Source organism: Pezoporus occidentalis, unplaced genomic scaffold (assembly GCF_034315485.1).
Source record: "Pezoporus occidentalis ecotype Australia unplaced genomic scaffold, CSIRO_AGI_Poc_V1 ctg39, whole genome shotgun sequence".
Taxonomy (NCBI): Eukaryota; Metazoa; Chordata; class Aves; order Psittaciformes; family Psittacidae; genus Pezoporus; species Pezoporus occidentalis.
In genome coordinates, this window is record NW_026915713.1 from 8104460 (window position 1) to 8121314 (window position 16855).

Genomic DNA, 16855 nt, shown 5'->3' on the forward strand with positions numbered 1-16855 from the left:
AATGGTCAATGTCAACTTATTTCCTTTCAATAACTTAGTTATTCCTACAGTTCATGTTCCAAAGCTGTGGAACGCTACTACTGTATGCATCAACATCAAAAAAGCTACTTGAGAAAGTAAGGTTAAGAAGCACACATTAGCATATGACTACAGATTAAATTATTAACATAGACAAAAAGCCTCTGAGGGGACCTAACTAAAAACATGCATTTGTACTATGATAGATGAAGTACAGCTTCATCTGCAATGAAATAGAAAGTCAGTGTGTGATTATTTGTTTCACATAGTTGGTCTGCCCATTTTATTAAACCTCTGAGCACACGCATCAACCCAAACTGGTTATTACATATCCACCTCCTTTGGAAACTAAAAATATTCCCACATGAATATGAATCTCAATTGCATCTCTGATTCATAGCATTTCCAAGCTCAGTGAGAATAATCACTTTACATTTGCCATCACAGACCTCTTAATAGCACACTGGAAGTCAAAGCACTGAGTTCCTTGCTGCAATCTCATGTTCAATGGAGCAAATCCCATTACGCTGAATCTTAATGGGACACCGAGCAGAGAAACTACAGCTAAATGAAAGAACAAGCAGAAAGTATAGCTAACTACACAAGGAAAAAAAAAGTTAGATATGGTAATATTAAGAGATTTCTGTAGCTTTTAAATTAAGCTTTAGAATGCTTACAAGCAATGATGTACCACTTTTAGCCTAAGTAAGGCTAAAAAGGCAAGTGAAGGCAAGACTTAAAGGACGTGACAATAAGGAAGGAGTATAGAAAAGTTTCACATCTCACAGCTAGAACAGACCATAGCCCACAGGTTTAGACCAGTCCAGGTAAACACAGAGAACAAAATTAAGCTACATGTTACATCTAGTCTGTCCAGAGAGAAATGAGAAATTACTCCCGCTTTCCTGATTAATATCCATGTAGTTTTATACTAGTGATTAGTTTATAAAAGAAGTGTCTGAGGCAGTATAACTATTCATGCTGAACTTTCCACCTGCTGCTAACACTGAAGCCATTGGTCTTTGGCAGCTTCAGACATGAAGCTTGAGTAAGCTTGAGTCATTCATTACTTTTTCTTAGGAACAATACAGATTTCCAGTAGACAGATTCTTCTCTTCCAACTGAGTTTTTTAAAAAATAGTCTTGATTTGAATTTCTTATAATACATAATTATACTGTACAATATCGTATCTGCTGCAATACATACTTAAGCTTTCCAGGAAAGTGTTTTTTTTTAATAGTCATTGTTACTTTATTTTCCTCGGAACTTCAACTGATCTCTACAGGATCCTTGGTCACGACCAAGAGTAAGTGCCATGGCTTCCTCCAGAGCAAATAAAGGATTAAGATACCTGAAATTCACTGTATCTGTTAAGAATTTCATTTAGCAAATTTTGTTTGCACACCAGCACTAGAAATAATGTATTTGAAAAAGGCATATTTTGTTGGATAGTTTTAGCCATAAAGCCTAATGAAGTGGGTTGCATGGAAGTAATCTTGATGTCCCACAGGAAGCAGAAATGTCATCTGTGCCACAAGAGCTTTCTGCAAGCCACTGCTTTGTGCATCACATGCTCTTTACTGGTTTAGTAGTGAAATTGGCAGTGCTAGGTTAGCAGTTGGTCTTCAGGATCTTAAAGGTCTTTTCCAACCTAAACGATTCTATGATTTTGCAGCTATGTTGTAGATAGTTTTACCATACTAAGACAATAGCATCTCTACACTTCTAGTCACTCGTTTTTAGTCGCAAAGTTGCTATGTTCAACATACAGGCAAAAAGCACTGCCTAATTGCGCTGTGGAAAATTATTTGCACAAGAACTACAAAACTGAGCTTAAAGAAAAACATAATTTGCAAGCCTGGTGGGAAGATACATCATTGCTGCATTTCCACATGACCGTTTTTTTCCTTACATTTTTAGCATGCATTTTCATGTCACTTGGCACGTCTCACACCATCGCTCAGAAGAACATCTTGGGGGAATATAAAACTTACCTTATCACACATTCTTAGCCACAAAAAGCAACGAACTGTACTGCATGGCAGTATTTCTATTGTCGCAGGGGAAGACTTCATTTTAGCTCTTTGCTGTGTCTCCTGTATTTGGCCGTTATATTGACGACCATAGAGAGACTCCCTCTCAAGGACACACAGAGTTCCTGAGTACCTCACCAGGCCCACTATTCCGTACCGCCCAACAGACGACGGACACGTTACTACACCCTCAGCTTCTCTTAGTGCACACTTATCCTCACACCAAACTCTGCATCTTACAGAGGCTGTCGTGACCATCAGAACCAACACCCACACGCCGCTCCATCGGACTAGCTGCCCCAGGTAAGCCCACACACCCGCCACGCCGCACGCAAGACACAGCCCCACACACCCCCTTACTCCCTAACGGAACGTTCCATTCGCGACAGGTAGGCTGAAGTAGCAGATGGGACATTCTGCCGCAGAACGAATGCGGGCAACAGTGAGGAGATCCCCGCAGTTGGAAAAACCCGCCCGCCGCAACGTCCCGCCCTCCGACGCGGCCATTAAGGGGGCGCGGCTTCCGGGCGCCGAGTTCGAACGAGCAGGCGGGGGCAGCCTGCCTCGTCATGACCCAGTCGGTGGTGGTGCAGGGTAAGCGGTCACGGCACCCGGAGCCCATGGTCTCCTTTCCCCAACCCCTGCCTGACCCGCGTCTTTCCCCTTTGCAGTGGGCCAGTGCGGGAACCAGGTGGGCTGCCGCTTCTGGGACCTGGCGCTGCGGGAGCACGCTAACGTCAACAAGGTAACGGCGCCGCTGCCCCGCGCTTCCGGCCGGCGCTGGGCTGAGGGGAGCGGCGCGTTGGCCGGGGTGAGCCGCCTGCCCTGGTTTCTGCGGGCAAGCCACGGTACCCCTCACTTCGTCCTGGGCCCTTCGCTGTGGCTGTAGAGCGCTGTGTTTATTTGAAGGCCGCTTCATTACAGGTTTTTAAGCCTTTTAACTGATTATCTCTTAATTCAGATCAACTTCTCTAGCCTTACCCCCTTGAAAAGCCCATGACGGGATTTGAAGCAGTTAATGAAAACAGAGGGTTGTTTAATGGAAGTCTTTTGCCACTTGGCAGTAAAGCAAAACAGCAGCTCACCAAAGCCCAACTTTGTTTTTTCTATGCTAATGTAACCTATGCAGTGACTTGCTGTACAGTTGTGCTGACCACAATAGCATCATAAGGATGGCCCAGGATTGTTGTGAGTACCCCAAACACAAATGCACTCTTCTTGTTACGACTATAAACATACTGCTTCCTGATAAACACCGTATTTTAGCCGGTAACAGTGAGCAGTCCTTTTCAATACCTTCAGTTGAAGCAGCTGCGAAAAGCAATGGGTGAAGTTTATATGCATAGGCAGACTATCTTGGTTTTACTGTTGCAGGGAACAGTGACTTCCAAATTCTGCCTCATCACATCTTTAGAAGTATGGTAACCAGTCTGTAAAATAATAGTGCTTAAACTTGCCAGATCTCTTTAGTTTTATGGTGGGGTGAGTAATTTCCATACCACCACTTAGCAGGGAGTTTAGGAATCACTGATAACAGTGTGATATGCTTTCCACAGGACTTCATGGACATCGATGGTATCATGAACATGGAGACCATGATGAACTGAGTCTGCTAAACAGCAGCTATGCAAATTAATTGTATTGGGATTGTCAGTAAAATCCTAAATTTTTGAAATTAAGGAAGAGTAGTAGTTTTAGCTGGTGCTGAAAAATTAGTTTCCCAGTTACATCTTCTTGAGAGTTTTAATATCAAGCTCATGCTTCAATGAAATGCTCTTTTTAGAGCTGACTAGAGCTAGTTGAATTCAGTATAGATGTCTGTTTTGAGTGGGGAGGTTTTACAGGTGACCTTCAGAGTTCCCTTCCAAATTAAGTTATTCTGTGAAAAAGCACTGAGAATTTCTGATGCATTGTCTTGTGTTGTTTCCTTTTAGAAAGGAATTTATGATGAAGCATTAAGCAGTTTCTTTAGGAATGTAGATACAAGGTAAGTTATCAAGAAGCTCACGAGTTTAATACAGAAAATCAATAATTCTATATCTTCTTTTAACCTAAGCTACAGTTTTGTTTCAAGTCATATTTCGTTCTAGAAGAGGATTTAACTTTTTTGTATTCTCCTCAAAACACTATCTTTACCTTTCCATTTTAACTGTATTTACTTCAGAAAGGTGTTGAAAGGGTTTGTCTTCCTTTCTTGCTGTCCCAAAAGTGGACAGTCAAGATGTGATAGCTTTTGCCATTACAAATCAAGATCACACTGCAAGCCCTCTGAATACCAGCTTAGCGTAATTTCTTGAAGAGCTGCAGGAGTAATTGTATGTAAGGCAGTCATGAAAGGTCATGTCATTTTTCAGACCTCTTTTGTCTGACTAGTTTGTTACACAAGGAGTGGTGGCTGTGATGTTTTGGTTTTTTTTTTAAGGTTAACCAATATGTACTGTAAGAGCATCCAGTCATCTCTTATCTGACCAGTTATAAAAATCTGTGCAGTTTGCAAGAATGAAACAGTTGTGCACTTGGATATTGTTGTTTTGTTTTATTTAATTAAAAAGCATTTGACCAGCCTCTGTTTTCTTCTATCATGTGGCAAAGTTGAAATACAACATGCAAGTGTAACTAAAGTGGCATTGTAATACTTACTGTTTTGTATCAAATTTTACCTCTGAAAGAACATGCAAGTGCATTGGAGTTTATAGTTGCCATTCCCTGTGGGCATTTCTTAGAGGATTTTTTTTTTTTTTAAGTCCATGAAAATTTGGTTGTAAACAACATCTGTGTATGTGCCAGATGAAACCACCAAGTTTACAGTTGAAAGGTTGGCTGCAATAGAATCATCCATTTTCTGTCTGTAAAATGGAAAGACTTGTAAAATTGGCAAACTTCAGTTTTCTATGCTATGGCCATACCACTGTTTAAAATAATTAATCCAGGCAGGTTATCCTGTCAGAAACAGCTATGAGCAAAACTGGCAGAACCAGGCAGACTTTTCTGTTACGGTTACTATTAACCTGTGTAACATTAGAAATATGCTTATGTATGTGTATGGTTTTATATGCAGAAATACATGTAAAATTGAGCTTAAGGGATTCTAGAGAGCACAGGGATTACTTTCAGCAACTGAATCAAAATGATTCAGAATGACTGAACGTATGGGCTAGACCACAAAGACAGTAGTAAGAGAAAGCAGTGTTGAATTGGGCTGTTTGGTTTTGGTTTTGTTTTTTTTCTTTGAATTTTGTTAGTGCCTGAGGAGAAATAGAATTTCCTTGGCTGGATTTACTGGTGCTAGTGGATTCATATGGGGAGTAGTGTAGGCTAATTGAATCACATGAGTACTGGAACTGTTGTGAGCTGCTCAGCTAATGAGAGATACCTGGATTGCTTCTTTGAGTGAGAAGGTGGAAGATCCTTGAGTAACCCAGTGCAGCCCCATAATCTTTAGTTCTGATGGGACTGAGCGTGGTCAGAACGTTTGGCTTTGTTGTGAATTTTAGCTTACGATTTTGGAATATTATTGTGGTTGAATGTAAAATACAGTAAATGAAGAATGAATGAAGAATAAATTTTGGCTTCATCAGCCACCAAATATGGTAAATAAATGAGGGGGAAATTAGATCCATTTTCTAGTATCCCTGCCTTTTTTTCCCCTGTGTTAAATATAGTTTGGCCAGACGGAAGTACCTCATCCTTTGAGTGCAGAAGCACCAGCATTCATTGTGGAAAAATGTGATTGTACACAATGCATAGTCCCCTGGGCTGGCTCACTACAACTCATCCTGGAAAAAAAGGAAAATTAAGCTGTGTCAAAACAGCATGATTTCTGAACTGGTAAATCTTAATGGCAAAGTCAGTCAAACACACAGTTCCATGCTAGTGCAGTTATACAGCCTTCACAGCTTGAGCAGTAAGTAGTGCAGTGCTGCACTACCCCCATTGAAAAGCCAGTGGTGCTACTTGGTATGCTGTGTTCCATTAGATGACGCAGATATACATACTACATGCAAGAGGAAAAATAATCCTTTCAAGTTTTGGCAATGCTTGTAGAATTGCCACAGAGCAGAGGCTGAATCTGAGGGTAAATTTTCCATGCTTTCAGCTTCCTGAAGTACTGCTTAGGGTCTTTCTCATAGAGATCATGTCCTGTCATTGCACAGGAATTACGAGGTCTTTCTTGCCATCATTTTTGGGGTGTTTTTGTTTACATTGTGGCAGTCTTCTGAATGCAAAAGATTAAGGAGAAAATTTTATTCTAATATACATATTGGCTTATTTTCTATTATGATTCTAAGCTTGCTGTTTTGTTTGGCTTTATTTTTTTTCCAGAAGTGGTGGTGATGGTCCCGATATTTACAAAGGAAAAATCTGCTCTTTGAAAGCACGAGTAAGGCAATCCATAAAAGTCACTCTTTTTACACTGTATATTTGCTTCCAGCTATGTAGAAATTTTCATAATTGCATATGGTTTTTAATACTACTTTGAATAGTAACATTTATAATAGTATCTTTTATGGTACAGTGGAGTAATGTAGTTTGCTTCTAGTCTTGATGAGTAAAATCGTAATTTCAATAAAATGATTGTAGATATTACCAGCAAAGTTTTTATTTTCCTTTTCTAAGGAGTGGGTCTCTCTGAGCCACTTTAAGTGTCTGAGAAGCAAGAAAACCTGAAACAGAAAAATGCTTTCTTTATTGGGGCAAAGCATTATGAAATTTTAACAAAATTGCATTACCCAAAACATCCTCTTGAACGATTTCTGGCAAATCAGCCAGGGTGAATCTAGCTTGTCTCCTAGTTAACAACTAAAAAAAAATGTTTCTCTTGAGCAGACTAGAAACAGCATGCCTTTTATATTGTAAATAATTTTATATTTCTTTGTGTGATTATTTCAAAGGGTGGTTTGCTTACTTACAATTTTAATTCTTCCCTTTCTCAAAGGCACTGTTAATTGACATGGAGGAGGGCGTGGTAAATGAAATTCTGCAGGGACCATTGAGGGACGTGTTTGACAGCACACAGCTTATCACAGATGTTTCTGGGTCAGGAAACAACTGGTGAGAACCTTTTCAGACACATTTCTTAGCAACTAATTAGATGGCATTTGAAAAGGGAAAGGATAACAGTATCTTTTTGGTTTGTTCTGCACCTGGGGAGCTGTAGCATATTACCAGTAAACTTTGGAGTCACTGTTGCCTGGAGGAGGGCTTTGAAAACCCTTTTACAGAAGGATAATTATGCTGATAGATCATTTTATCTATTTTTTTTTCTCTTTTTTTTGATTTTCTTTTTCAAGAGAACATGCTTTTTATTTTTATTTCTTTGGTGTTCAGCTACTTTCATTGCTTAGTTGAAACCATAATCTAGTTTGACACTGTACAACTAGTATGGAAATGAGATATATGAACAAATACGCTTCTGATTTCTAAGCACCAGAGAGTCTGGCTTTGTGCATATAAATTGCATTACCAAAAAGAGAAATTCAAGAAAAGATTGATTAAGATAATGAATTCCAAATTTTCCCTGAGACCTTGATGTGCTTCTAATAATATTCCGTGCACTAAAGACTGGAAAGCAAATCATCAGCAAATGTACCAAGAGAGAGTGCAATACAGAGAATAAAGCATCCTGTAACTTCACCACCTGGTAGGCAAGTGTGTTGAAAATGAGCTGTTAAGGAGGGGATTTTATTGCTGGTAGCAACTGACTCAGTGCTCAAAGGGAAGTCACTATACACATTACATAGGGATATCCTTATTGTTAAGCAGTGTATAACTTTGGTTTCATATTATAATTTCATCATCCAATGTGTGAGTTTATTTCCTTAACAGTACAAAATAATACTGCAGACTCCACAGCTGTGAATTTACTGCTGCTTGCATCCTCAAAATTAAACCCATATCCTGACTCCTGTAATTACATGATTTAGCCACATCTTAGCAACTTGCATAAATTAAGTGTTGCACCCAGCTCTGGACTCTCAACTCTAAAATGACAAATAGGAGGAATTAAAATTAAAAATTGAAAGATTTATTGAGGAATTTATTTTTTTTTGAAAGTACTTTTTATGTCCTCAGGGCTGTAGGTCATAAGCTTTATGGCTGTCAGTATCGGGAAAACATTGTGGAAAAGCTGAGGAAAGCTGCAGAACACTGCGAATGTCTGCAGTGTTTTTTTATAATTCATTCAATGGGAGGTGGTAAGTAATTTTATTTATCATTAATGTAATTACACCAGCCACAGATGGAAAAAGAAAAACCTGGCTCTTGAAAAGATCAGTGTAGTAGTCTGTCATTCAGAATGCAGAAGAAAAAATTAGTACTGTCCAATTAAGTAGACCTGTAATTATTACTTGGTTTGTTAGAGCACTGAGGACCCAAATCATGAGTAAGGTAAGTCCTACACAGAACAAAAATACAACTGAAATTTTAAACACAAGGAAATGAGTGGATCAAGGCGGGTACCAAACAAGGAAATACTGAGGTATTACTGATCAGAGGAAGGGACAGTAACCTTGGAACACTGACATCGTTGTTGTAATGAAGATGTTTTTAATGGTGGGAGTTTTCTAAAATGCTTTGAAGGAGTCTTCTAATGTTGTTTAATATTAGAAAAACTTGACTTTTCTGAGGAAAAAAAAAACCTCTTGGAAAAAAACCCTCTTGAAACCAGTCCAGCTAGTTTGTTAATAAATCAGAAGGGAGGAATCCCTTGTAGTGACAATTTTGTCATTAATGTATTGCCACTAAGCCTTCCTGCCCCAGAAACATAGGGGGAGCCTGTATTATAACTGGTTATGATGTGGAAAAAAGAACAGAAAATTGCTTTAAATATGAAGCAAGCGCCTTTTTTGTGGCCATTTGCTTAATTTGAGAGACCCTGCAGACCTTATTTCTGTTATTGCAGAAACTTGCTGTCTTGTTCATTGATGAAATTGTCTGCTGCTGAGAATGTTAGCTGTCCAAGACAGAAAAGCTAAAGTTCAGTTCTCCGATTTAAATTCGGTGCTATGTGCTACTGAGGAAAAAAGGTGTGCTGAGGTAAAGAGGTGGTTCTGTTTTGATTGGAGAGTGAGAAAACTTTTTATAAAGAAATCCCAAAAGGAAAGTAAATAATTGTTTGGGGCAGTTCAAGATTTTTAATGTTTTATTTCAAAATTCAAATTAAAGATTTTAAAATAAGAAATCAAAATACTAGTAGGTCAGAAAAACTGTTGGTTACACCGAGCCTTCTGATTTGCAGAAATCTGAGATTGTATACTTCATCCTTCAGGTATACTGTAGGAAATACTTTTATCATTTAATTACTTTCCTGTCTGAGAAAAACTTTTGTTTGATCCTCCACTGTCAGCCAAATGCTTCAGAAAATATTCATTAATATGCATTACTGAAAAGTTGTAAAAGTTTCCAACATAAGTCTTAAGGTGACATGGGGAACCTTTTATCTTCTCTTGTTCTGTCTTCATTCATAATTAGGGACAGGATCTGGTCTTGGAACTTTTGTACTAAAGTTGCTTGAGGATGAATTCCCAGAAGTATATAGATTTGTTACTTCAGTTTATCCCTCTGGTGAGGATGACGTTATTACTTCTCCATATAACAGTGTTCTGGCTATGAAGGAGCTTAATGAACATGCAGACTGTGTGCTACCAATAGAGAATGAAGTAAGATAATATTCTATTTCTATCGATATCTTTTTTTATTAGACTTCATGTAGGAAGTGTTTCTTCCTTCTGTGTATTAATTTGAGTACCATGTCTTAAAAAGCATAACTTCATTTTTTTTAAGTAGTAATTGAAACCCTAACTCATTCACAGGATTTTGAAATTAACAATTGTTATCACTAAAAAATTGCTCTTCACCTTCAAAATAGAGTGAATTTTCTCATGTCTATTTCAAGGTAAGCAGTGAAAAGCCTCTATTTGCAGAGGTGGAGAGTCTTACAATCTTTTAGCAATCAATTTTTTGCATAGTATTAGTGGAGTCCTGCAAGGTAAATAATTCATCACTCCAAATTCCAACAGACTTTACTGACTAGTGATGTGAGCATCATAGGCATACCTGAATAAACAAACCACTAGACTCATTTGTATCTGACTTCAGTGGCTGTCTTGTTTGCTTGTGGAAAAGGCAAAAGAAAGGGAAATATATTTAGGGAATATATTTTTGCTTTCACAAGAATTATGAAAACTTAAAATGTAATCTTAGAAAATGAGGATTTTGAGTAGTTGAATAAAAAACTTCTGAGTCAAGCTGTATAGATGTTTGACTCAGGAACAAACTTTTAGAAACACATCAATCAGTTGGAATTGGTCAAAAGTTGAACTTACATGTACCAAAGGTATAATCTTTGAACTGACAGAACTGTGTCTTAGCTTTCTCTTTAAAACTAATTGAAATTAAAAATTGGAGTACTGAATTTGAAAGCTTTGTGCTGAAGACTTCTTGTGTGCTTTTTCTCTCAAAGTCTCTGTTTGATATAGTTAATAAAATTAATCAGATGGCAAATTCTGGGAAGCTGGGGTCAACTGTGAAGCAAAACAGCTTGGTAACATCAAGTGCAGGGAGTGCAAAAACTGTACAAGAAAAGCCATTTGATGCAATGAATAACATTCTAGCCAACTTGCTGCTGAACTTAACAAGGTAAAAGTTACAGCTTATTCCTCTGTAAAAGTATTATTTCTGGAGGCCGTGTGTGCTGCAAATCAACTCAAAGAATACTAATTGTTTTCCATTTGCTATGTCTTCTCTTTTTAAGAATTACTAAATGTTTAAGTATTTGAAAGTAATCGCATTGCAGTGGTGTTGCCCTACCTGTGGTAGTCTTAGAACTGAAGTAAAGAAGGTTTATATGCAGAAGGATACCGTCTTCCATTAATACTTAACAGAGCCTAGGGAGATTTGGCTTTCTAGGCCAGTTATTTTATAAATACTGTCAGATCACTGTTGCTCCTACACTGCCTATTGCTGCAAGAAACTCCTGGTGAAATGCACTACTAAAACTGGTGTTGGGCAGCTATGGCCACATACTGAAAAACGGTGCTAAAAACTGCAATCAGGAAACAAGGTCTCAATCTTGATGATTTATTGTTCTGTAATGAGATGTGTAAATAAGACATAGCACTGTTACTGCCAAATGTGAAAGCTTAGTACATGAAGGGTTTCTTGAATGCTGTGTTGTTCAGCTGTTGTATAGAACAGTTGAAAACATAGATGTAATGAATGCTCACATTCTAAAAGTAATTCCCTTAGTTTGCAACAGTTTCATAAGAGTCTGTTAATTTTTCAGCTCTGCTAGGTTTGAAGGTTCCCTTAACATGGATCTTAATGAAATCAGCATGAATTTGGTTCCATTTCCTCGACTTCATTACTTGGTTTCAAGTTTGACTCCTCTGTATACATTGGCTGATGTTAATGTACCTTCTAGAAGGTAAGAAAAAAAAATCTATAGTGAAACTAAGGAAGGTTAGAACTTCTAGCAGTTTTAAATCTACTGCATTTTCAAATCAGTCCTGCTAATATTAGGAACATCCTTTGTCCCTTTTCTCTGGAATGGTTGAGCCAGTAAACCTGAAATCTACTTTTGTTATCTCTGCTGGGAAATGTTTCTGTTGGAAAATGTATTAATCAAAAGACTTTGTGATATGGGTTCTAAGTAACAGTCTGCACCTGACTCACAAAATCCTGTGAAGACAAATAAGCAATTAAACTAGACTACTTGGTAAGTAATGGCACCCTACTTCAGTCTGGAGATACAGTGAGGCCATTTAACAGCTCATTGTAACACTAACCTGACAATTGTCGCATTTTGTGATTTTATTTATGCCATGTCATGGCAGAAAAATAACCAGTTAAAATAGATTTTATTTGGTTTAGTGAATTAAGTTCAGTCAGCAAAAGGTCCAAATAGTGACAGGCAGCTGGGGTAAGTGGTGGAAGTATGCAAAGTGAAGAAGAGGGCAGGACCACTCCTTTTCTGTGATAACAGGTTGTGACAATCAGTTTGGTCTCTTGAAACCATACCCTGAGGAGATAATGCAGTGCTGCAGGGAAGGTAGCAGACTACGGGGAGGTCCTCAGTCAATCACGTGTTAGGGTGAGGTGGAAAGAGGAATATTTTTGTCTCTAGTTATTTTTAATAGGAAGGTTCTGGCAGGGGTCATTGGAAAGAAATAGAGGTAATGGATGCAGAGAATTTGGAACAAATGGAAAGAGTAACTTGGATATTAATTAAAATGAATGCAGTTGTCGAATTCATTGATCCTTTTAAATAATGATGTATAGCAGTTCTGTCAGGGTCAGCAGCACTTCGGTGTTTCTTGTGAGATCCTTCGCAAGCAGTGAGATTGTCTACTTAAATTTTCATGTAACCTGAGCCTGAAGTAGTTACGTCCCTTTACATATTTTTTAATACTTTGTGACCATTGACCCAAAATTGCCATAATAAAGATCTCTTAGTCTGTTCACTTCTCTGGCTTTTTGACTTTGGACTGAACGGTGGCTTGTAACATGAGGGAGAAGAGGGGGGAAGATGGATCTGGTGTGTTTTTAAAAATTATATTGCCAACGTTATGTGCATAAAAGGGTTTGAATCTTTTTCCTGTCATTCATGGTCCCAGGTTAAATGTATTTTTATCTCTAGAATTTTATGAACTTTTAAACCCTGAAGGGGGGGGGCATTCTGAAGAACTCTTGTACCCAGCTTTAGTAAGAGTACATAACTGTTTTCACCTAGGTTGGACCAGATGTTTTCAGATGCTTTCAGCAGAGATCATCAACTAATTCAAGCAGATCCAAAGCACAGCCTCTACCTTGCCTGTGCACTTCTTGTTCGAGGAAATGTGCAGGTTTCAGACCTTCGCAGAAATATTGAAAGGTTTGTAATACCACAGAAAGTAGTCATGGGGTTTGGTTTTGAAGCTGTTGTCAGTTGTCCAGAACATTCTCAATTTTCATTTTAAGAATTTCAGTACTGTTGTGGTTTAAGCCCAGTCAGCAACTCGGCCATGCAGCCCTTGCTCACTCCCCCACCTTCCTTCCCCCGCTCGGGAGAATCGAAAGAATGTAACTCCCACAGGTTGAGATAAGAACAGCCCAGTAACTAAGGTATAACACAAATCACTGCTGCTACCAATGATAATAATGATAAGGGAAATAACAAGGGAAGAGAATACAACCACTTGCCACCTGCCAACTGATACCCAGCCTGACCCAAGCAGTGACCTAGCCCTTCCGGGTAACTACCCCCAGTTCATATAGTGGACATGACGTGGTGTGGTATGGAATACGTCTTTGGCTAATTTGCGTAAGGTGTCCTGTCTCTGCTTCCTCCTGGCAGAGCATGAGACTCACAAAGTCCTTGGTAAGAGTAAACATTACTGAGCAACAACTAAAAACATCAGTGTTATCAGCACAGTTCCCAGGTTGAAAGTCAAAAACACAGCACTGCACCAGCTACGAAGAAGGAGGAAGATAACTGCTACTGCTGAACCCAGGACAAATACCAAATTAGTTTACTCGAAAATAGCTTTCATCTTTTCAGAAGGGAAGAAACTGTAATTAATTTACATAATGAGTTAGAGTAAGTGACAGTGTTCTTGGGTGTACAAATAAAGGGAGCTGACTAGATGTTCCTGTGCTTTTCCTTTCTCAAAAATGCAAAAGAAAGCAAAGCCCAACCTTCCTGAGGTCTTCTGCAAGTAAAATATTTGAAGAGTAAGTTCCGTAGTAGAAGTTTGCTTTTACTGAACGGAAGGCTCCTCTGTGTCATTGATACTTGCATCATCAGGAATCATACTTGAGTTAACTGTTGTTAGCACTCTGCTTCTACCTTTTACACTATTGATCTACGTAGTTATAAAAGGAAAGGCAGGGGGAAGCTTTGCATACAGAATGGAGTTTACAGGCAAACAGGTACATGGGGAAAATTTCTGAGAATATAAAGCATTTTACTTATTCCTAAACTACACGTGGACCGATTGTCCCCACACAATATTAATCTCCCCCTCTTGTAAGTCTCAGATTGCTTGCAGTCCCTTTTATAGAAATAGGTGTTTGTAACTTTATTTTTCAAACCCTGATATGTTAAATAAACAAAACTGGTGTTTGTAATTTAAAATGGACACTGTTTTAGTCTGAAGTCTAAAACATTGTGTTCAAAATGATAGTTACAACTGGCTTGGTTAGTTCTGAAAGTTTAAGTGTTTACCTTTTCAGACTGTTAGCAAAGGAAACTTGTTTGTGCCCTTTACAGTCCTTCGTTATCTACATTTTTGTATTGCAGGTTGAAGCCTTCCCTGCACTTTGTCTCCTGGAATCAAGAGGGCTGGAAAACTGGTTTGTGTTCAGTACCTCCTGTGGGCCATTCCCATTCTCTTCTAGCTTTAGCAAACAACACCTGTGTAAAACCAACTTTCATTGAACTCAAAGACAGATTTATGAAGCTCTACAAGAAAAAGGTACAACTCATCATTATAACATCTGTAGCCACTAATCATGAGCATCTTGCTTTATTGAAGCAAATCTTAGTATTGCAAAGGAACTGCTTAAAAGTAACAGCCCAAGATTTTTGTTTTGTTACCTCTCAAGGAATCATTCCAATGGCTGCTGCTCAAAAAGTGTAACCTCCTTATTGATCTCTACCTACCAGGCTATATACTTATTTTCTTCAGCAGTGAGTCAGTATCTGACAGATCTGCCTACCAGCTTGTGGTGGATTGACTTTGGCTGGCTGCAGGTGCCTACCAAGCTGTTCTCTTCAGCAGGACAGGGGTAGAAAGTATGGATGAAAAGCTTATGAGTCAAGATAAGGATAGGGAGATCACTCACCAGTTTGTCATGGGCAAAACAGATCTGTCTTTGGGAATATTAATTTACTGCCAATTAATAACAGACTAGGATAGTAAGAAATAAAACTGAGAACATCTTCACCCCACTCCATGTCCTTCTTTCCCAGCCTCAGTTTCACTCTTGCTCCTTCCTCCCTGATCTTGGTGTCTGCAGGGCTGTTTCTCACATTTTTCTAACTCCCCTCTCTCACAGCTGTTGTGCAGCATTTTTTACCCTCCTTAAATATGTTATCACAGAGGCAGTATCAGCATTGCTGCTGGGTTCAGCTTTGGTCAGTGGCACATCCATACTGGAGCCAACTGGATCTGGCTCTGTCTCGCATGGGGGCAGATCCTGGTTATTTTCTCACAAAAGCCACCCCTGCAGCCCTGCACTCCCCCTCACTACTAAAACCTGGCCACATAAAACCAATACACAGTTTGGTCAGGCGAACCCAAAAACACAATATGAAAAGATGGACATATAAAAAAATCAGTAATATCGACTGTGATTTCAGAGGGGATTATTACTAAAGTTGCTAAGTATTTAAACAAGGAATGTCAGAAGTCTTTAAATCTATGTCCTACAGTCTTTGCACGCTCCTCTTCAGTGTGGGCTAAATGGTACTTATTGAGCCAAAAGGATTGGTGCCAAGAAAAAGGAAAACGCTGATTTTTTTTTTTTTTATTATTATTATTAATTTATTCTCATAGGCTCACCTTCACCATTATCTGCATGTAGATGGGATGGAACAAAACTGTTTTTCTGAAGCCATATCATCTTTGTCTGATCTAATAGAAGAGTACAATGAACTGGATGCCACAAAGGGTGGGCCTAGAACAGATCCATCAAGACTAAAGATAGTTGTCTGAAGAAGGAAGGACTGATTTAAAGAAAAAAGCAATCCCTGAAGCATCTAACCTTTGAAGCATGGAATTGAATTGAAACATGTCGAGCTATTGTAATTCCAAAGTGAGACTGGAACAATGGCTTCCTTGGCTCTGAGAGGCATCATAGTAAGTGACAGGCCCAGACTGTAAGAAAGATTTGAAGGCATCTAATTATGGTAAACATATCAGTAAGAGCCATCTTCCTAACTGTGAATTGACATACCATATGCTGTAAAGGGGAGAAGGAGAGGTTATAGCAGCCAAAAATGTCCTTTTATCAGATTTTCATCTTACAGTAAACTAAAGGCAGGTCTTGCTTCAAGGAAGGATCACTGTTGCTGATTTGTTTTATAACAAGCAACTACGAAGAGAAGCCTGCATCATCTCTTCAAAGGTGAAAGCAAGTCTGTAATGAAACTGGCTTCTTAAACTTTGCAGGATAGTCATAATTTCAGAATGCTCTATGTTCATAGTTGTAACATTTTTGCTTCCATGTTGCACTTAGTTGTATTAGAGCATTCTGAGTTGATATCAAAATCTGCAATATCAAATTTTGACAAAGTTTTTGTTTCAAGTATTATACTTGGAGTATTAATTAACATCAATGATTCATATTAATGAATGCTGAGTTGCACTTGATAATGATATACCTCTGACTGAAACATGCACTTATAATGAAGTTATAATGACTGTTTGGAGAACAAAATTTATATGCTTAAAATAATGCAAGTAAAATAGATGGTTTAATAGTTATAATTACCAGGGTAAGTAGATTTTTATATTGCAGTAAGAAATTTTACAAAATAGGATATACAGCTGTTTCCAGTTGCTTGCCAGCCTTGGCTGTTTTAGAACATCAAGACTAGTGAACTCTTACAAGTCAGACTGGATCAATACAATGATTTCTTAAAGCTTGAAGTCCTTCTAGCAGAGTTGGAGGAGGTGTATAAATAAGCACAATTTTCAATGTGTAAGTCCAGAAGTATTCAATAAAACATTGTGATAACATTTGTTGAGAGCATTTTCTTTTAAGAAAACAGCCTAAAAGTAGTCATTTCCTTGAAATGTTGTATCTGTTATCTGCAGATGCC

At 38.4% G+C, this 16855-nt stretch overlaps 1 protein-coding gene across 7 annotated transcripts; it reads left to right on the forward strand.

Annotated features, from left to right (window-relative positions):
• Positions 1-2513: 2513 nt before the first annotated feature.
• Positions 2514-16772, forward strand: TUBE1 (tubulin epsilon 1). 7 transcript variants are annotated; one of them, XM_062632486.1, is made up of 12 exons: positions 2514-2646; positions 2724-2797; positions 3987-4039; positions 6376-6433; positions 6989-7104; positions 8125-8246; positions 9523-9710; positions 10514-10689; positions 11336-11476; positions 12782-12922; positions 14330-14504; positions 15588-16772. In XM_062632486.1, the coding sequence occupies exons 1-12, from the start codon at positions 2622-2624 to the stop codon at positions 15744-15746; spliced, it is 1428 nt and encodes a 475-aa protein (XP_062488470.1). In that variant the 5' UTR covers positions 2514-2621; the 3' UTR covers positions 15747-16772. The 7 variants fall into 7 exon arrangements, with proteins under 7 accessions (XP_062488470.1, XP_062488471.1, XP_062488474.1 ...); XM_062632487.1 differs by having other exon boundaries at positions 6379-6433; XM_062632491.1 differs by lacking the exon at positions 3987-4039 and having other exon boundaries at positions 2614-2646.
• The last annotated feature ends 83 nt before the right edge of the window (positions 16773-16855 follow it).